This window comes from Elephas maximus, chromosome 3 (assembly GCF_024166365.1).
Source record: "Elephas maximus indicus isolate mEleMax1 chromosome 3, mEleMax1 primary haplotype, whole genome shotgun sequence".
NCBI lineage: Eukaryota > Metazoa > Chordata > Mammalia > Proboscidea > Elephantidae > Elephas > Elephas maximus.
Genome location: NC_064821.1, coordinates 193845223 through 193866247, shown reverse-complemented (window position 1 = coordinate 193866247; position 21025 = coordinate 193845223). Strand labels below are relative to the sequence as shown.

Sequence of the window (21025 nt, the reverse complement as noted above, 5' to 3'; positions counted from 1 at the left end):
AGCCAAGTTATCACAGGGCACAGTGATAAAGCGGCGACACAGAAAGTCCTTTGTCCCGGAGCGGGAGTTACCCGCGGAGGGGGCGGGGTCAGCCTTGGGCCAGACTGGACCGCGGCGCGGCTCGGGCCAGCTTGGGTGGGCGGTGGTCTCTCGCCCGGAACCCGCCCTCTGCTCCCCGCCCCGCGAGTGAAGGACACGCCCCGCTCCCGCCCAGAGCCCCATCCAGGGGCTACTACCCTGCAAGGCCCTGTCCAGGCTCCCGAACCCGGGGCTTGGCCCTGGGCGGGCCCGCTGCAGTGGTCCCCCCGGTCCGCCCGGGGCGCTGTGGCTGCGGCTGGTCCGGAGGGGGCGGTGAAGCCTTGGGGAGGGGAGGGGAGTGTTGGAGGCGCCCGAGCCGAGCCGGACCGGCCGGGCGGGGAAGAGGAGGAGGAGGAGCCGGGGCGGGCTGGCGGGCGGCCGGGTGGTGGCGGCGGCGGCGGCGGCATGGCGGAGCCGAGCGGGGCCGAGACGAGGCCCCCCATTCGGGTCACCGTCAAGACCCCCAAGGACAAGGAGGAAATTGTGATCTGCGATCGAGCCTCGGTCAAGGAGGTAGTACGGCTGGCGGGGACCGAGCGCGGAGGAGGGGGGTCTGTGAGGAGATGTGGGGGTCTCTGAGAGACTGTCGGGACCACCAGGAGGGCCCTGGAGAGAAGAGCAGGGGGTCAGCAGGGACCCCAAGGAGCGGGAAGGAAGGAGAGGCGGGTAGGGGGCGCCCTGCAAAGGGTAGATCCGGGGGAGCATGGCGCGCGCGCGTGGGGGGGGCCCGGGGTTTGCCTTGTGGCCAGGGCTGGGGGCGTGGTGGAGAGTGAAGAGGGGGCACCTTGCACCGGGAAAAGGGAATGACCCTGGGTTTGAGGGGAGTGTGCGCTCGGGTGACCAGTCGGGGTTCGAGGCGCCAAGGCTGAGCGGGGGGCACCGGCAAGGTGCTGAGCCAGAAGGGGCCAGGGCGCAAGCCGAGAGCGCCAGGCGCCTTCTGTATGCCTCCCAGGACTCCCAGCGTTTTGGGTGAAAACCTGCGGCGGTGGGGAGAGGATTTTCCTCTGCCCAGATCCTTTCTACTCTCAAATTGAGGTGATTTCTTTTGATTCTCAGCTCCTCAGGTTTTTACGCAGTGTGCAGTAGGTGCTCAATAAACAATTGTTGAAATATAGAATATCGCTTGTGTTCTTCACCCCCAGTGGCTGCTCCAAAATTTCACATAGGCGGGGCTTAAGATAGGCTTTCTGGTTGGAAGAGGAGTCTTAACTGTCTTTGCTTAGCAAGTGCACTGTTTTTACTTGAGTGTTTTTTTTTTAGTGGGAGGGGCTGATAGAGTTTGGGGATTCTAGGTCTCCCTCAGGCAGCCCTTGGTGCCACCACTGCCTCCCAACCTTATAAAACCACTCCATTCCAGAATTTAAATCCTTTTCCCTGCACAGCTGAATTTGAAATCAGCTCCAATTGAGAGGCAGTGTGTCTGAACGGTTAAGAGCCTGGTCAAAGCCCAATTCCCATTCTGCTCAGGATAAATTACTTAACCTCGCTGATCCTCAAATTTCTCGTCTCTAAAATGGAGCTAGTCATTAGTACGTATCTTATGGGACTTAGACGGTTAAGTGGTGAGTAGTAAATATTCAATGACTGGGATCTATTTGTTGTAGTTCAGGAACGCTGAACTGAGCAGAAACTGAGACTAAGCGGAGGAGGGAAACTTGAGGTCTGAGAAGAAAAAACTGAAGGAAGACAGTCTGGGTCCAAGGCTGTTTAAGGAATTGGGATGAGGAGGGCTGCCCAGGCAGCACCCTCACAGGAAGCTGGGTGGACAGACTGGAGGTGGGATGGCAGATAGCAGCAAGGACTTTCTAGGGTAGAAGACCCTGGGATGGAACTGAGAGAGGAGCCTCTCAATAATCCATCTCCTTGGGTAAGAAAGGAGCTGTTTATTGCAGCTTGAGACTGAAGAAAGGACTTCCCATGACTAGAGGTGGGAGCAAGGGAATGCAAAAGCTCTTAAAGAAGAGGCAGGGTCCCTAGTGGGTGGAGCCCAGGCACCCTCCACAAGGACCTCTGTCTCTTGATCCCAGTTCAAAGAGGAAATCTCCCGGAGGTTTAAGGCCCAGCAGGACCAGCTCGTCTTGATCTTTGCCGGCAAGATCCTCAAGGATGGGGACACACTGAACCAGCATGGGATCAAGGATGGGCTCACTGTCCATCTGGTCATCAAGACCCCTCAGAAGTAAGTTCAGGAGATAAGCAGGCCCAGCTTCTGATTGGGCCTCTCACTTCCACATCTGAGGCTTTCTCACCCATCAGCTCATCCGAACCTAGAGGGCCTATGCCAAGGCCTGGGAAGGTGGCTCCTGGATGAATTTTCAGGCAGGCTATAATCTCACCTCCGAAGGGATCCTGATTTACCCCTCCCAGAATGCCCTGAAGACAGATAATACTAGCTCCGCCCTCACTCCCTAGTTTACTGACCTCCCCTTCCCCTCCCTCTTCCTGCCTGAGGGTCATAGTTAGGGTAGTAACTGCCCAGCCAAGAAAGAGCAGTCTGATCTTTGTGGTGCCTTCCTTGTTCTTGGGGTGTATACTCCAACCAGGATTCTCCTTTCTCTGTCCTCAGGGTTCAAGATCCGGCTGCTACCACTGCTTCTTCCCCCTCCACTCCTGACCCTGCCTCTGCACCCTCCACCATGCCTGCTTCACCCGCCACCCCTGCCCAGCCCTCCACCTCTGGCAGCACCACTTCAGATGCTGGCAGTGGAAGCCGGAGGAGCAGTGGGGGGGGGCCCTCCCCAGGGGCTGGGGAGGGACCCCCCAGTGCAACTGCATCCATACTCTGTAAGCCCCTAGAAAGGAGAACACAGTGCTGTTTTGGTTTGGGAGTTGGGGAGAGTCAAGAGGAGGGAGAAATATGGTCCCTGATCCTGGTCTGATAGGGTAGGTGACCCCTGGACACAGGGCTCTAAACACTGGTATTTGAGCCAAACCAGGGAGGAGACTACTCTGTGAGGGCTTCCTGGAGGAGGGGAAGTATTAAGAGTGAGGGGAGAAATGGGGCTGGGGACGTGGGGAACCCTGGGTGAGGATATTAAAAGAACCTGTGAGTTTGGAGAAATGATAGGCCCAGCAGGAGCCAGGATAGGGAATATTTATTTACTTAGACTGTCACTGATTGCCCGCTCTTTGCTAGGTGCTGTGCTCAGCTCTGGGGTAGCCTAAGCCTCTGCAGTCCAAGAGGTCTCAGTCTAATGGCTCTTCGCGTGGATCAGGGCTAGGCTGTGGGAGTAAGTGGAAAAGGGAGCTGTGAGAAGCAGAGAAAAGATTGGGCCCACCCTGGAGATCTGTATTCAGTACCTTTGGCCAGGTAGGGGAAAGGCCACTTGAGTAGAATGTGACCCTGTCCCCTCCCCACAGCTGGCTTTGGGGGCATCCTGGGGCTGGGCAGCCTGGGCCTGGGCTCTGCCAACTTCATGGAGCTGCAGCAGCAGATGCAGAGGCAGCTGATGTCCAACCCTGAGATGCTGTCGCAGATCATGGAGAACCCCCTGGTCCAGGACATGATGTCTAACCCTGACCTGATGCGCCACATGATCATGGCCAACCCCCAGATGCAGCAGCTGATGGAGCGGAACCCTGAGATCAGCCATATGCTCAACAATCCTGAGCTCATGAGGCAGGTGGGTACAAGAGAAGGTCAGGTAGTTGATGAACACCTGGAGCCCAGCCTTGCCCTGCCCAGCCTTTTCCTACCTTGTACTACATTAATTTGTTTATTCATCCGTTCAGCAGCCATGGTTAAACAGTGGGGGTACAGTGACGAAAAGACACAGGCCTAGCTTTCTTGGCGGGAAGTGGGACAGGTTAACAGGCAATTATAATATAGTGTGGTAGGTGCTATTATAGTGATAATCACAGAATCCTCCTAGGAGCCCAGAGAAGGGCAGGAGGCCTCTTGGAAGAAGTATCATCCAGGCTGAGACCCAAAGGAGGAGAACAATGAACGAAGGGAAGAAAATGAGAAGAGTGTTAAGGGCAGAGGGACAGCAAGTGCAAAGGCCTGGAAATAAGAGTGGTATGTTTGGGGAGCGAGGTGGCTGGGCAGGGCCCAGTGGGGAAGGGAGACCCAGGGAAGGCAGTTTTGGTGTTGGTCTTTGAGAGCTCCATTTCCCAAAGACAGATGACCTGCCTAGCAGAGCTGTGGACACTGGTGCTAAACTCATTAGAAAATAAGTTCCAAGAGGGCAGGGGTTTCCTAGTGTTTTTTGTTCACTGTCTAGAATGATGCCTGATACATAGTTATTGTTGTTAAGTGCCATCAAGTCTATTTTTGACTCATAGCAACCCCATGTGACAGGGTTTTCTAGGCTGTAATCTTTATGGCCACCACTCATCTGTCATTTTGTTGTACTGTGGTAGCTTGTGTGTTGCTGTGATCCTGGAAGCTATGCCACCGGTATTTCAGGTCATCCATGGTGGACAGGTTTTAGCAGAGCTTCCAGACTAATGGAGACTAGGAAGAAAGACCTGGCCATCTACTTCTAAAATAACTGGCCAATGAAAACCTTATGAATAACAGCAGAACATTATCTGATATAATGCCAGAAGATGAGCCCATCAGGTTGGAAGGCACTCAGAAAACGACTGGGGAAGAGCTGCCTTCTTAAAGCAGAGTCAACCTTAATGATGTGGTTGGAGTCAAGCTTTCGGGATCTTCACTTGCTGATGTGGCACGACTCAAAATGAGAAGAAATAGTTGCAAACATCCATTTAGTAATTGGAACATGAAATGTACAAAGTATGAATCTAGGAAAATTGGAAGTCATCAAAAATGAAATGGAACGCATAAACATTGATATCCTAGTCATTAATGAGCTGAAATGGACTGGTATTGGCCATTTTGAATCAGACACTCATATGGTCTACTATACCGGGAATGACAAATTGAAGAGGAAGGGCGTCACATTCATTGTCAAAAAGAACATTTTAAGATCTATCCTGAAGTACAGTGCTGCCAGTGATAGGATAATATCCATACACCTACAAGGAAGACCAGTTAATAACACTGTTCAAATTTATGCACCAACCACTAATGCCAAAGATAAAGAAACTGAAGACTTTTACCAGCTGCTGCAGTCTGAAATGGATCAAACATGCAATCAAGATACATTGATAATTACTGTGATTGGAATATGAAAGTTGAAAACAAAGATGTAAGATCAATAGTTGGAAAATATGCCCTTGATGATAGAAATGATGCCAAAAATCTCATGATAGAATTTCGCAAGACCAATGACCTATTCATTACAAATACCTTTTTCCAGCATCATAAGTGGCAACTATATACGTGGACCTTGCCAAATGGAATGCACAGGAATCAAATCAACTGCGTCTGTGGAAAGAGACGATGGAGAAGCTCAATATCATCAGTCAGAACAAGGCCAGGGGCTGACTGCAAAACAAGGCCATCAATTGCTCCTATGCAAGTTCAAGCTGAAACTGAAGAAAATTAAAGCAAGTCCACAAGAACCGAAGTACGACTTTGAGTATATTCCGCGTGAATTTAGAGACCACCTCAAGAATAGCTTTGATGCATCGAACACTAATGACTGAAGACCAGATGAGTTGGGGGATGACATCAAGGACATCATATACGGAGAAAGCAAAACGTCATTAAAAAGACAGGAAAAAAAGAAAAGACCAAAATGGATGTCAGATGACACTCTGAAACTTGCTCTTGAACGTAGGGTAGCTAAAGCAAATGGAAGAAATAATGAAGAGCTGAACAGAAGATTTCAAAGGGCGGCTCCAGAAGACAAAGTATTGTAATGAAATGTGCGAAGACCTGGAGTAGGAAAACAAAAAGGGAAGAACACGCTCAGCATTTCTCAAGCTGAAAGAACTGAAGAAAAAATTCAAGCCTTGAGTTGCAATACTGAAGGATTCTATGGGCAAAATATTGAACAACGCAGGAAGCATCAAAAGAAGATGGAAGGAATACACAAAGTAACTGTATAACTGTACCAAAAACAATTGTTCAACCATTTCCCAAAACCCCACTGCCATTAAATCAACTCTGAATCATAGCCATCCCATAGGGTTTCCAAGGCTGTAAATCTCTATGGAAGTAAACTACCACATCTTTTCTCCCGCGGAGTCGCTGGTGGTTTCAAACTGCTGACCTTTCGGTTAGCAGTTGATCGCTTTAACCACTGTGCCAGCAAGGCTCCTTTCAGCCATCTCAGGAGGTAGCATATGATCAAGAACCAATGGTATTTGAAGAAAGAAGTCGCTGCTGCACTGAAAGCATTGGCAAAAACAAGGCTCCAGGAGTTGACAGAATATCAACTGAGATGTTTCAACAAATGGATGCAACGTTGGAAGTGCTCACTCATCCATGCCAAGAAATTTGGAAGATAGCTACCTGGCCAACCGACTGGAAGAGGTTCGTAGTTGTGCCCATTCCAAAGAAAGGTGATCCAACAGAATGTGGAAATTTTTGAACAATATCATTAATATTGGAGCCCTGGTGGTGCAGTGGTTAAGAGCTTGGCTGCTAACCAAAAGGTCGGCAGTTCAAATTCATTCCTTGGAAGCCCTATGGGGCAGTTCTACTCTGTCCTAAAGGGTCACTATGAGTTGGAATCGACTCAACGACAATGTATTTGGGTTTTTGTTTTGTTTTATCATTGATATCATCTATAAGTAAAATTTTGCTGAAGATAATTCAAAAATGGTTACAGCATTACCTGAACAGGGAACTGCCAGAAAGTTAAGCCAGATTCAGAAGAGGGTGTGGAACAAAGGATATCATTGCTAATGTCAGATGGATCTTGGCTGAAAGCAGAGAATATCAGAGAGATGTTTACCTATGTTTTATTAACTATGCAAAGACACTTGACTATGTATCATAACAAATTATGGATAGCATTGCAAAGAATGGGAATTCAATAACACTTAATTGTTCTCATGCAGAAACTGTACCTAGACCAAGGGCAGTCACTCGAACAGAACAAGGGGATATTGCATAGTTTCAAATCAGGAAAGGCGTGTGTCAGGATTGTTTCCTTTCACCATACTTATTCAATCTGTATGCTGAGCAAATAACCCAAGAAGCTGGACTATATGAACAACACAGCATCAGGATTGGAGGAAGACTCATTAACAACTTATGATATATAAATGACACAGCCTTGCTTGCTGAAAGTAAAGAGGACTTGAAGCACTTGCTGATGAAGATCTAAGACTACAGCCTTCAATATGGATTACACCTCAGCATAAAATAAATGTTCTCACAGCTGGCCCAATAAGCAAAATCATGATAAATGGAGAAAAGATTGAAGTTGTCAAGGATTTCATTTTACTTGAATCCACATTCAACACCCATAGAAGCAGAAGTCAAGAAATCAAATGACATATTGCATGGGGTGAATCTGCTGCAAAAGACCTCTTTAAAGTGTTCCAAAGCAAACATGTCACTTTGAAGACTAAGGTGCACCTGACCCAAGCCAAGATGTTTCCAGTCGCCTCATATGCACGCAAAAGCTGGACAATGAATAAGGACGAACAAAGAAGAGTTGATGCCTTTGAACTGTGGTGTTGCTGAAGAATATCGAACATACCATGGACTTTCAGAAGAATGAACAAATCTGTCTTGGACCAAGTACAGCCAGAGTGCTCCTTGGAAGCGAGGATGGTGAGACCTCATCTCATGTACTTTGGGCATGTTTTCAGGAGGGATCGGTCCCTGGAGAAGGACATCATGCTTGGTAAAGTAGAGGGTCAGTGAAAAAGAGGAAGACCCTCAATGAAATGGATTAACACAGTGGCTGCAATTATGGGCCCAAACATAGTAATAATTGTGAGGATGGCGCAGGACTGGGCAGCGTTTCGTTCTGTTGTACGCAGGGTCGCTATGAACTCTGACTCAAGAGCACCTAACAACAACAATGGCAATCTTTATGGAAGCAGATGGTCATGTCTTTCTCCCACAGAGCTGTTGAGTGGCTTAACTTTTCAGTTAACAGCCAAGTACTTAACTGTGGCGCCACCAGCCTTTGGTACATAGTAAGCACTCAATAAATATTTACTGCTTGAAAGAAGTTTCCTGAATACAACCAAATGCTTTGAAGGCCAGAGTAGCAGGGATGGGGATCTGGGGACCACGGTTTCAGGAGACATCTAGGTCAACTATAACAAAATGTATTAAGAAAACGTTCGGTATCTCACTTCGGTGAGAGGCATCTGGGGTCTTAAATGCTAGCAAGCGGCCATCTAAGATACATTAATTGGTCTCAACCCACCTGGAGCAAAGGAGAATGAAGAACACCAAAGACATATGGTAAAGATGAGCCCAAGAGACAGAAAGAGCCACATAAACCAGAGGTGTCATCAGCCTGAGACCAGAAGAACTAGATGGTGCCCGGCTACCACCAATCACTGCCCTGACAGGGAACACGACAGAGAATCCCTGATGGAGCAGGAGAACAGTGGGATGCAGATCTCAAATTCTCATAAAAAGACCAGGCTTAATGGTCTGACTGAGACTAGAAGGACCCTGGAGGTCATGGTCCCCACACCCTTTGTTAGCCCAAGATTGGAACCATTCCCGAAGCCAACTCTCCAGGCAGGGATTGGACTGGACTGTAAGATAGACAATGATGCTGGTGAGGAGTGAGCTTCTTGGCTCAAGTAGACACAGGAGACTGTGGGCAACTCCTGTCTGGAGGCAAGATGAGAAGGAAAAGGGGGACAGGAGCTGGTTGAATGGACAGGGGCAATACAAGGTAGAGAGAAGGAGTGTGCTGTCTCATTAGGAGAGCAGCTAGTAGTACATAGCAAGGTGTGTATAAGTTTTTGCATGAGAGACTGACTTGATTTGTTAACTTTCACTTAAAGCACAATAAATAAATAAATATTTACCGCTTGAATGAATTGTGCCGCAAGAGATCAGAGCCTCATGAGGCTGGATATATTAGCCCACAAGTCATCTTAGAAAAGGCAAGTGTGGAGCACCGTGGGAAAGGAGGGAGGGATGGTGGAGAGAGAGGGTATTCCAAACTGGATGGGAACAAGAAATAGCTATGCTAATTTTTCCCATCATGCACTCCTCTTCCCTGGGATTGACATGCTTAATTGAGAGTGAACCATTGCCCTCACTTTTGGCATTTCTCAAGGTGCAGTCAGGCCAAAGACCTGACCTGGAGGTTGGGGGTTAGGGGGTGTTGGTAGCATGTCCCAGCTTGAATCCTTTTGCTCCTCTATTTGTGGTTATTTACCTGAATCACAGAATGGTCTTTGTCACGTAGACTGACCTGGCCTGCAAACCTGGCTGCACCGCTAACCAGCTGTGTGTCCCCAGGCAGCAAGTCAGTTAACATCTATCTCATCTGCAAAAGAGGGACCGAAATACCTACCTGGGAGGGTTACTGTGGGGATGAAATGACTCAAATTCTGTATTTAGCCTAGTGCTCGTATGCAGTAGGTTGCCCAGTAGATGTTAATTTTCTCTTCTGCCTCCCCTCTCTGGGTTTCCTTCTTACTCTGCTTCTTCCATGTTCCATGACACTCCTGTGGACCCTCAGATCCTGAGGGAGGGAAGCTGCTGCCCGTATTTACCTGGGATCATTGTCCCCCACTTGAAAAAGCTAACCAAAATACCCAGGGGGAGGCAGGGTTAGAGCCAAGATTACAGTAGAAGAAGGAAGTCCTGTTCACCCCACTCCCTGCCGCTGTGGGCAGTTCCTGCGCCCTGGACTCTGGTCCTGATGCAGGCCCCTCCTCTGGCCCCACCCTTTTCCTAGCTTGGTGCTACCCTGATTCCAAGGCCCATCATGTCTTTTTCTCTCTCCACCAGACCATGGAGCTTGCTCGGAATCCAGCCATGATGCAGGAGATGATGCGGAACCAGGACCGGGCCCTGAGCAACCTTGAGAGCATCCCCGGAGGGTATAATGCCCTCCGTCGCATGTACACGGACATCCAGGAGCCCATGTTCAGTGCTGCCCGTGAGCAGGTAGGGGCTGGGGCTGGGGCAGTGGAAGGGGCTGTCTGGGCACAGGATTCCCTGCCCCCAGACCCAGGCAAGGTTCAGGGTACCACTTTCTTCCCCCACTCCCCTGATGGGTAGACCTTGGCTTGAAGGCTGGCTCTCACAATGTGTAGGCAAAGACGGCACAACTCGGCATGGGACTAAGGTGGAAGATAGCAGAGTTCCCTGAAGAAGTGGGTGGGGGCCGTGTCCAAGGGATTTGACATTGTTCTGACAAACTTCTTACACCAGAGGCTCAAAGGTTGTGGGGCAGGCCTGGGGGGCAGACAGCTGCTCCTAGCAATGTGTCTCAACTGTGGTCCACAGGTCACCTGCATCAGAATCACCCGGGGAGCTTGGTAATGACACTCCTGGTCACCACCCTCGAACTACTTATTGACTCAGTCTCTGGGGTTGGGTCCCAGGAATATGCACTTTCAAAAATGCTTTTTGAATTATTTCCAAGGGCCCAAAAAGCATAGCTAAAAATATAGCATTATCTTATATCTAGTACCCAATTTTATCTAACCCTAACACGCTGTCATATATAGTGTCAGTGCTTTCTTTGTGTGTTTTTTAAAATTTTAATTTACATTAAATGCATTATGCATTTACGCCTTTCAAAATTCAAAAGTTGCAAAAGGTAACCAAGAGAGTCTTCAAAAAGTGTACAACCTAGACAGAAGTACACAGAGGGGATCTTTCTATTTCCTCTCAGCCACCTCTCTTCTACCCCAGAGGCAACTAGCGTTGTCAGTATTTTGTGTATGGTGGTACACGTATTTAACATTGGAAGGAAGACATTACAGATAGAATTGCAGCCTTCACGTACCCCTCTGCCTCTTTCCCTCTCCAGAAGTAATTACTTCTTTGAAGCTGGTGTTTATCATTCTGGTTCATTTCTTTATGCTTTTATGACCTATGTGTGTATCCAAAAACAATCTATAGGGCTGTTTTGGATATTTTAAACCTCACAAAAGAGGTATCACACTGTTCATATCATTTTCAACTTGCTTTAAACATTGAAACAAAAAATGTTTACCATTTTTAAAATGTTTTATTGAAGGATAAATAGACATAGAAAAGCGCACCTATTGTAAACGTACAGCCGGATGAATTTTCACAAACTGAATGTGGCCCTGGAACCAGCATCCAGGTGTGAGGTTGGGATCTCACATCCCTTTTTCCTGTGGCTAAGCAGTTTTGCCAGCCCCATATACTGAGTGGCCCACGCTTTACCAGTGGCTTGTTTATGCCATCTCTGTCCTACACCAGGTTTCCACAGATCTGTTTGTCTCTTGCTGACCCTATTCTGTTCCACTGGTCAATTTGCCTATCCCTACAGTGATACCACACTGTCTTAAGTCAGTGTGGGTATCTGGTAGAGTGAATCCCCCACTTTGTTCTTTGACATCATCCTGGTTATTCTTGGCATTACTCTCTCAAATTTTAGAAATTGCTTATAGGGATCAACTACAGATTTTTAAAGAAATTTGTATGGAATTTTATTTAAGTTTTTCATTAAGTTTTTTTTTAAATCAAAGTAATGCATGCATCTGATAAAAAATCATATAGTTGAGACAAGCTTATAACAAGCACTCCCGCTAATTCTGATGGTGGGAACCACTGGTTTAGCTAAGAGAACATAGCATTCGGCATCAACAAACCTGGTTCAAATACCTGGGCCACCATTTTCTAGTGTGAGTTTAAGCGAGTTGCTTAACCTTCCTAAGGTTTTAAGTCTTAGCTTCCTCCTTTTCAAAATGGATTTTCAACATTTTTGGTCTCAGGGCCCCGTTATAGTCTTAAAAACTGCAGACCCCGAAAGGCTTTTGTTATTGTAGGTTATATAAATGACTATTTTCCAAAACAAACAGCTTTTAGAGGAAAGGGTGGCCTTGTTTTACATTGTTGCAGATCTCTTTAATGTCTGGCTTATGATAAGACAGGTGAATTCTCTGATCTGCTTCTGCCTTCCGTCTGTTGCAATGTCACACATTATGTAGCCTTTGGACAACTCTGCTGTGCCCTCATGAGAAAATGAGAGTGAAAAACAGGTTGAACCTCACAGGGGTCCTCTGACCACCCTTGGAGAACTGGTGTATTAGAGGGATATTTTAAGCATTAGAATAAATAGGTCAGGCACATAGTAGGTGCTCAATAAATGGTGGCTGTTATCCCTATGGGTGGTTCAAGGAAGGGGATTCAGTCCTTAGGGTATACTGGGAAGAACAAAGCAAGGCCCAGAACTAGATGAGTCTTGGCAAGTTACCAGAACAGGAAATCTGAAACAGGGACAAAGACTGAAACTGTGGTGTGTGAACCCTGGCCTGCAAGCCCTGTTATCTGAACAGGCATCTGGTAAGAAGGAACCATGACTTAGGGCAGGAGAGTTCCTTGATCAGTCGTGGCCCCTGTGACCCGCTTTGAATAAACAGGAAAAGTGACTGGGTATGAAACCCCATATGCGAAGGGGCTGAGTCTCCTCAGATATCTCCTGCTCAGAGCAGGGCTGCCAGGGCACTGGGGAGAGGGAGCCACCGAGCTTTGAGGCCCTGAGGAAGGCTGAGCAAGGGAAATGGGCTCTGGGACTCTTACAGCATGCCCCTTGCACAGGGCTGTGTCCTGGGTGCTGGAGGGTCCAGAGAGAAGAAGCTGGGCACTATCCAATGAAGGGCAAACCAGGAGACCATCCTGGGTACCACTGTGAGGAGGCTGGTGCTAAGGGGACAGGAGGTGATGGAGGCCTGTCCACTGAAGTGGCCAGTGCGAGGAGCTAGGCTGGGGATGGGAAAACTGGGTGGGGGACCAAGGGCTGGGGAAGAAGACCCAGGGAGAGCATCCTCAGCCATAGGACTTGCCAGTGTGGGGCTCTGCTGTGGGGTGCCTGGAGGGACAGACAGTGGCACTTAGGGGGCCTGGGAAATGAGGGATAGCTGCTTTGGGGAGCTGGGGTTGGACTGGGGTGGCTGGATAAAGGGAGCTGGAAGCAGATCAGGGTTGAAGTAGGAGAGCCAGGCCTGAGAGCCAGCTCCCATCAAGCCAACAATACTTATTGAGCACCTACTAGTGTCAGGGGCTGGGAGTGCAAAGGTGAGTCCGAGATTGTCTGTGCTCTTTAAGTGCTAGTAGAAAACAAATACCTCCCTACATGATGGGAAAGGTGAGTAAAGGGCTATGTGGACACAGAGGAGACTAGAGACCGAATATTTGGAGCCACAAGGAGATGAGAAAGTTATCTGAGGGATTCAGCTATCCAGTCATTAGCATCAGCAGGGCCAAGATGGAGCTGCCCATCATGGGGCAAAGCACTGAGCTGAGGACCTCCACGGTCTTAGATCTCTCTCCCTTTCCCGGGGAAGGGGAGGCTGTTCGGTGAGAAGAGAGAAAGGGCCTAGCCCTTGTCCCTGATTTGTTTCAGTCCTTAACCCGAAACCTTTCCCTCCTCCCAGTTTGGCAACAATCCCTTCTCTTCCCTGGCCGGGAACTCCGACAGCTCGTCCTCCCAGCCTCTGCGGACTGAGAATCGAGAGCCCCTCCCTAACCCCTGGAGCCCCTCGCCCCCCACCTCCCAGGCCCCCGGGTCCGGTGGGGAGGGCACCGGAGGATCGGGGACCAGCCAGGTGCACCCGACAGTCTCGAACCCCTTTGGGATCAATGCGGCTAGCCTGGGGTCAGGTATGTCCTAGGGTGGAAGGAACTTAGTGGGGTCACCAGGGTAGCCCCTCTGCCCCAGGACTGAATGGGGTCCACACTGCTCCAGGATATTTAAGACAGAGGTGAGACTATACTGAAGCCACACAGGGGATTCTGCAGCTGGGGGACTGGCCAGGCCCCTCAGAGGGTAAGGCTTGGTATTGGCCGTGTCCTGATGTCCGTGGTATGACCTAAGTAGGAACTCAAGAATAAACCAGGCCTGAGCTCTTTGAGCACTGCCAGTACTATCCCATGTAAATGGGTCTGACTGGGGAAGGGGGTATTGGAGAGGAATCAGGGCAGACCTGGGGCCACGCAGATGTGAGGCTGGGGGAGAGGGATGCGCAGGGCTGCTATGCTCAGAAGTGCAGGTTATACGCTGCACAGCCTTTGGGGGTGCCCCATTTATCTGGACTATGGCTGTACACATGGCCCCGAGGAGGCCTTTGGTAGATGCCCTGCTTTCCCTGTACCCTGGGGGACATCTTGATTGGGCAAGTCTCTGCCCCTCTGTCTGCTTCATTTTCCTTCTTTGTAAAACAAGGGACTTCAACTTGATCTGTGGTTTTTCAATTGTGTTCCCAAGTCCTGAGGGGTCTGGACCATCTCCAGAGTGAGGAAGGACCAAATGGGAGAGGCCCCAGGCCTCCAGCCCCAGCTCCAACCAGAATATTGAAATACTTAGTTCTGGATGAGATTTGGTTTGAGGAAAGGGTCTGCCACTAAGACAAGTTCTAGGTTATCTTTAGGCGATTCTTCCCAACTCTGACATTATCTGAGCTTGTGGCAGGAGCAGTCCAGAGGGGCATGAATCAGACCTAGTTTCCAACTGGCCTGTCCTTAGCAAAGGAGATGGGAAAGGAGCCAGGCCAGAGCAAGGCAAGATGACCAAGGTGAAGTCAGGAGAGACGTGGACTCACACCACAGCACGTGGGTGACCATTTTACCATTGCTTCCCTGAGCTTTGTAACCATTCAGTGTCTAGAGTAAGGCAGACTGACGTGAGGGAGGCATCTGGTTTCCATCGGGACCCCTTCTCTCCTGTTCTTTTCCCCTCCTTCTTCTAGGGGTGTTCAACAGCCCAGAAATGCAGGCCTTGCTCCAGCAGATCTCTGAGAACCCTCAGCTGATGCAGAATGTGATCTCGGCCCCGTACATGCGCAGCATGATGCAGACGCTTGCCCAGAACCCCGACTTTGCTGCGCAGGTATTGAGCTGGCACAGGGGAGTGTGCTGAGGGGAGGAGTCCTCTGCTTGGGGGCGATTTCTTGTGGTGGTCAAGAGCCAGGACTGTGTATCCCCAGCTCTGCCACTTCCTGGCTGTGAGTTAAGCGTGTTATTTAACCTCCGTTTATCTGTAAAAATAGTTCCTACTTCATAGAGTTGTTGTGGGATTAAATGAGTTAACACATGTCAAATGTTCAGGACAGGACATGGCACATAGTAAGTACTGTGTCCTCTTGGAAATCTTAGCTAGCATCGTCATCATCGTCTTCAGACCCAGGACCGAGCAACCTGACTCCGGATACTCATCGTTGCCCAGAGTATAGTTCTGCTTCCTCTCACTGTTGTGCTTAGGCCTTTAGGACACTTTGAAGTCCTTGGAAAAGCTGGCCAGATTTCCTATGGGAGTAGGTAGGGCATGGGAGTCTGAGGATGTGGGAGAATTCTTAAGACAGAGGGGCCCAGGCTTCCCCCTACTACGTTCACTTTGGCAGATGATGGTGAACGTGCCACTCTTTGCGGGGAACCCCCAGCTGCAGGAGCAGCTCCGCCTGCAGCTCCCAGTCTTCCTGCAGCAGGTGAGTGAGGAGCCTAGAGAGGGCGGAGGTTGAGGGCAAGGGGTGGTCTCTGAAGCCCCGTAGGTGGAAGAGTGGGTACCCAGCATGGGGCAGAACTGGGCTCTGGACTCAGGGCTTGGCTGCCTCCTCTTTCCCGCTACCTCCTGGTACCTTTGTCCACTGGTTTCCCACCAGATGCAGAACCCGGAGTCACTCTCCATCCTTACCAACCCCCGTGCCATGCAGGCACTGCTGCAGATCCAGCAGGGGCTGCAGACCTTGCAGACCGAGGCCCCTGGGCTGGTACCCAGGTAAGGCTGGGGGCAGATGAGCAGCTAAGTTCTGGCCACCCTCCCCTCCAACTCCTCTCTCCGAGCCCTGCTGTCCCCTGGCAGCCTGTGTCTCTGAGGGTCTCTTTTTCTGCTCCCTCTAACTGCTTTGCCTGCTGGATCTCACACTTCCGTCCCTACCTTGGATGCTACCTCCCACCTCTCAGTCTCTCACACAGTTATCTCCCGCCTGCAGCCTTGGCTCCTTTGGGATGTCCCGGACTCCAGCACCCTCAGCAGGCAGCAACACTGGGCCTGTGCCCGAGGCCCCCAGCTCCTCCCCAGCCACGCCAGCCACATCTTCTCCAACAGGGACTTCCAGTGCCCAGCAGCAGCTCATGCAGCAGATGATCCAGCTTTTGGCCGGAAGTGGAAACTCACAGGTACCAGGGCAGCGGGGCTGGTGCTGGGCCGCCATGTCGACCTGGGCGGAGTCAAGCGTAGCAGTAGTGTGGAGCAGCAGAGCAAGCTTCAGAAGCAGCCAGACCAGCTTGAGAGCCTGGTCTGCCACTGACTAGCCTTGGGCAAGTTACTGACCCTCTGAGTTCAGTGTCCACAACTATAAAATGAAGATGAGAATAGTAATAGCACCTACCATGTGCCAGGTTCTGTTCTAAGTGCTTTATGTATAAGAGCTCACCTCTTCCTCACAACAGCCTTGAAAGGAAATTTGTTCTTACTAGTCTGTTTTACAGAGGGAGGAAAATGAGGCCCAGAGAGGTTAATTTGCTTGTTCAAGATCACACAGCTAGTAACAGAGCCAAGATTCAAACCCAGGCATAGGGGCTCCTGAATTAACACCTCAACCACTGTGTTATACCACTTCTACTTAGAGGATTCTTTTGCTGATTAAAGCACGCCCCATCTCTGAGACTCAGAGAGGAGGATTCTGGGAGGTGAGAGGATACAAAATCAAGGCCAGGGGCTTGGAGGATCAGTGGGGATGACCCCGGGTGAACCCCTTAACCTTTCTGTTAAAAGCCAGTCAACAGATCTGTGCCTCATGTGTGCCCCGCTCTGTGAACTGTGAAGAGAAGGAGCACAAAGCTCTGGAATGGGCTTTTGTACTGCAAGTCGGGGGCCTGTGTGGCAGACTTGCTCTCTGACCCTAGGCAAGTCCTTTCCTTCTCTAGATGACAATTTTCTCTCATCCACAGGCAGGTAGACTGTGATTGCTGGGCTCCTTCTAGCTCTAAGAGTCTAGCCTAGTACTTCCCAAACATCCTTTAGGAAAACATTTCCAGGAGATGTTTATAGGAGGGTCAGGAATGAAAAACCTTCTCTTTTGTAAATAGCTGTGTTTGTTGATCAATTAAACAAAATTAAACAGGATCTTTCTTTCTTGGGGCCCTTCTCTGGCCTTTAATATTGCTGTATGTGTGATGACTGCCAGGAATGAATTTAGGGGTAGTGTTTACCATGCACTTTTTTAATGGCTCTTTTTTTGTTGTTGCCATAAATATATAGGTAACAAAACATTCCCCATGTCAATAATCTTTACAAGTATAGTTCCGGACTCAAAGCGACCCTATAGGACAGAGTAGAACTGCCCCATAGAGTTTCCAAGGAGCGCCTGGTAGATTTGAACTGCTGACCTTTTGGTTAGCCACTGTAGCTCTTAACCACTATGCCACCGGGGTTTCCTAAGTATAGTTCAGTGACGTTAAATATGCTCATCATGTTGTTTAACATGCATCTTATTTGACCACAGAGCATTTGGCTCTTGGGGTGTCTATTAACACCTCCAAGATGTTCATGGAAAGTGGTTAGGAAAATAGGCTGATCGAGGACTGTCAGTTACTTTGAAGTTTTAAGAAAGATACCCCCTCATTATTACACAGTTGTTTAGTGACTTGAAACTCAGGTTCTTTGCCCCCTGCTTGCAGTATACCCTCGCCTGCCCTCTTGGTTGACTCTGAGGACACTGGAGAAGGCCTGCTGGGCCTCTTCCCTCCCCTAGGAACCCTCAGATTCAGATAGGCCTCCAAGGGTGATCCAGGGCCCAGTTCACAAGGCCTCTCCCCTCCAGGTGCAGACTCCGGAAGTGAGATTTCAGCAGCAACTGGAGCAGCTCAACTCTATGGGTTTCATCAATCGTGAGGCCAACCTGCAGGCCCTGATTGCCACAGGAGGGGACATCAATGCAGCTATTGAGAGACTCCTGGGCTCTCAACTCTCCTAATCCCTCGGCCCATGCCTCCTGCCTCTCCCTTCCTTCCATGCCAGTGTTTGGTTCTCTCAGAGTCCCCACCCTCTGGAGCTTGTCATCTACTCTGTTTTCTCTCTTGTCCTCCCCAGACAGCAGAGCAATTTAGAGGCATGGGCCTTAATCCTGTAGCTCTATCTAAGAATTTTGGTTTACTTTTACATCTCTGATTGAATCTTCTCTCCTGATCCTCCTTGAGCACAGCTATTTAAACACTTTTCAGGTTTGTTTGATTGGCCCCACCTCCTTGCCCCACCACAAACACCTTTTATAATCTGCAAACTTCTCGGTGGCAGTGTAGAATCAAAAGAGGAACCAGCTATCTGGTTTACTGGAACAGAGTCTTCCATCTGTACGGGTAGGGTTTTCTTATCTTATGTTTATTCTTGGTAACTCTTCCTTCTTTCTCTCCACCACTCCCTCCTCCTCCTAGCCCAACCTCTGCTAAGAAAAGGCACAAAGCTAGAATTTCACACTCTGAAGGAGGGACAGGTAAAACAGGCTATCTGTGACTTTCCTCCTCACTCCCTGTCCTGATCCAGTACTTTTTTGTGGATTCTGTTGGGGCTTCCAGGGGGAGGAGGAGGACCCTGTTTGTTCTCCCTGTCTGAAGGGGAAGATAAGTCACAGCCTTCTGGTCAAAGATTTAGCAAGCCCTGGACCAGCCGAGTGGAGATGGGTGCAGAAGAGGAGGGAATGAGATTTTCTGGAGGAAAGGAATGGGAGGGGGATTAATAAAGGCTTGGAAACTGGAGTTGACAGTTAGGGAATAGGAGCGCTAGTAGTTTTTTTTAGGTGGGGGAGGTTAGGCCCAGGACTGGCAGAGGAGACTTAGAAATGCTAATGGATTTGAGTTGAAGAAAGGGGCTCAATGAAGCTTAAGAGTGTTGGCTCACAAGGGGTCATATTGGCTCCATTTCTTCAAATACACATGCTTATACACACACACATGCACCTTTCCATGAACCCAAACCTGCCTAATGCCACTGTCTTGAGCCCCTCTCAAAAGACCTGGAGGGCACTGAGATCTATCTCAGCAGTGGGGAGTTGGGTGAATGAGTGTGTGTGTGTGTGTGTGTGTATGCACGTGAGTTGGGGTGGGAGGTGGATTCTTTGTGGATTTCTGATTCAGAGCTCTCTCTAACTAAAGAGTGGATAGAATGGCCAGTCTGGGATAGGAATGGCTATAGCAAGGAGAGCTAGGTCCCTTGGACTTCTGGGTACTGGATAACCCAAGGGTAGTGTGAGGTACCCCTTCTGAAGCAGTCAGGACTGTGACCAGCACTTTTATTACCCTTCATTCTGGTAATGCTTTAGAGGGACAGGAGAGGAGTCTTTCCCTCCAGAAATCATGGCCTTTGGCTTCCTAGCCCCTGCTCTTTCAGTTCTTCACAGTTTTCCTCCAGGCCAGAAAATTCTGTTTGAGGAGGGAGAGGAGAGGATGGCAGTGATGCCTTTGATCTGGAATTGGACATTTGCTCTACTGGAGCACAGAGGAGGCTCATACCACATCCTCCCTCTGCTACACGGCCCAGCTGCTTGGAGGACCCATGGCTGAGAATATGCAGGCAAGAGGAACAGAGTTTTGCTCCAAGTGGAAGAGGGTCCCAAGCAGTCCAGAGAGGATGTCTGTGTGGCTTTCCTTCCCTATTTCCCCCAACTCCCACACTGGCCCTTGTAAATAAATGGCGTGGTCTTCATTGTGAGGGTGTTTTGGTGTTTGTTTTCTGTGGGAGAGGAGGCTAGCTGAAGACAACTTGGTTTTAGAGGGCATAAAGTGGGATATAGAGGAATCTGAAGTTGTGCTTAGTGACAACAGGCGTTAAGAAACATTGAAGGTTAAGGGATAACTGATCATGGAGGTATCAATAATCCATGGCTGAGGGATGAGAAGGATTGCATTCTTCTAGTCTCCATTCCCAGACTATAAAATATATCTGAGTTTCTTTCCCCCCGTTCCCCAGCCCCCATGTCAGGGCTGGGAGAGAAATGTAGGCGAGGTGTTGAGAAGATAGCTAGGTCATTACCTCTATTCTCTGACTTTTGGGCAAGACTACCCTCTCCTCACCCCAAGCAAAAAGGTAAATAAACAAACACACCCTTGTGTCCAGATCTTATGCAAGTAGAGTTTAATAGTCTTGAGCTCTGAAGTTAAACCTGGCTCTACTACTAATTGTGTGAACTTAAGTCTTTTTACACCTCTGAGGTTTTATATTTTGTATGGTGAGGTCATAGATTAGAGCTCTGTGATAAAAGAATAAAACATGAGTGGAAGGTTCCACTTCTGATAATAGTGGACTAAATGCTTCAGACCAACATTCCTACTCCAAACTAAAAAAGCTGGATGAATTATGAAAAATATCTAAAAAGCATCAAAGGGCTAACAAGATTGGCTCGGAACCAAGAGAGGGAAGAAAAGCACTAAAGGCTACTTTTGACCTGGAGGCTTTTACCAGTTGGGAAAAAGTTGCTGAGAGGCTGAGCTGTTCTTTTGAGGGTCTTGTCAGACTGGGAGCTAGAGGTATTGTTAAAAATAGAGACCCTAGCAAACAATCCAGCACTAGGTCTAGGACCCCTAAGAATGAACCGGGGTAAACTAGTCCTCATAATCTGCTGCTTAGCTTCCCACTATTCTAGGTGATCCTGAAATTGTCAAGCCTTGAACTTGGACTAAGATGATTACAGATTGCAAACATGTCAGGATGCTTGTTAGAAAAAAGCACAAATCTCTGGAGGAAGGTAACATCATCCTAGACCCTCAAACATTTCGCAGCAAATAATTTTTCAAATATAACATCCAGTCACAATAGAAACTAGTCAAGCATTTGATGGGACAAGGCAATGTGGTTGAAACTAAACATCAGTGACTGTTTTCATCATCTAGTGCTGCTATAACAGAAATACGACAAGTGGATGGCTTTAACAAAGAAAAATTTATTTCTTCACAGTAAAGTAGGGTAAA

The 21025-nt window shown here is 48.9% G+C and overlaps 1 protein-coding gene across 1 annotated transcript; it reads left to right on the top strand.

Moving 5' to 3' along the window:
• Positions 1-449: 449 nt before the first annotated feature.
• Positions 450-19766, top strand: UBQLN4 (ubiquilin 4). The gene is made up of 11 exons (XM_049880756.1): positions 450-591; positions 2106-2257; positions 2645-2862; positions 3439-3701; positions 9878-10036; positions 13504-13729; positions 14815-14954; positions 15466-15549; positions 15724-15839; positions 16054-16240; positions 17887-19766. Exons 1-11 carry the CDS (start codon positions 484-486, stop codon positions 18037-18039), a joined length of 1806 nt encoding a protein of 601 aa, XP_049736713.1. The 5' UTR covers positions 450-483; the 3' UTR covers positions 18040-19766.
• The last annotated feature ends 1259 nt before the right edge of the window (positions 19767-21025 follow it).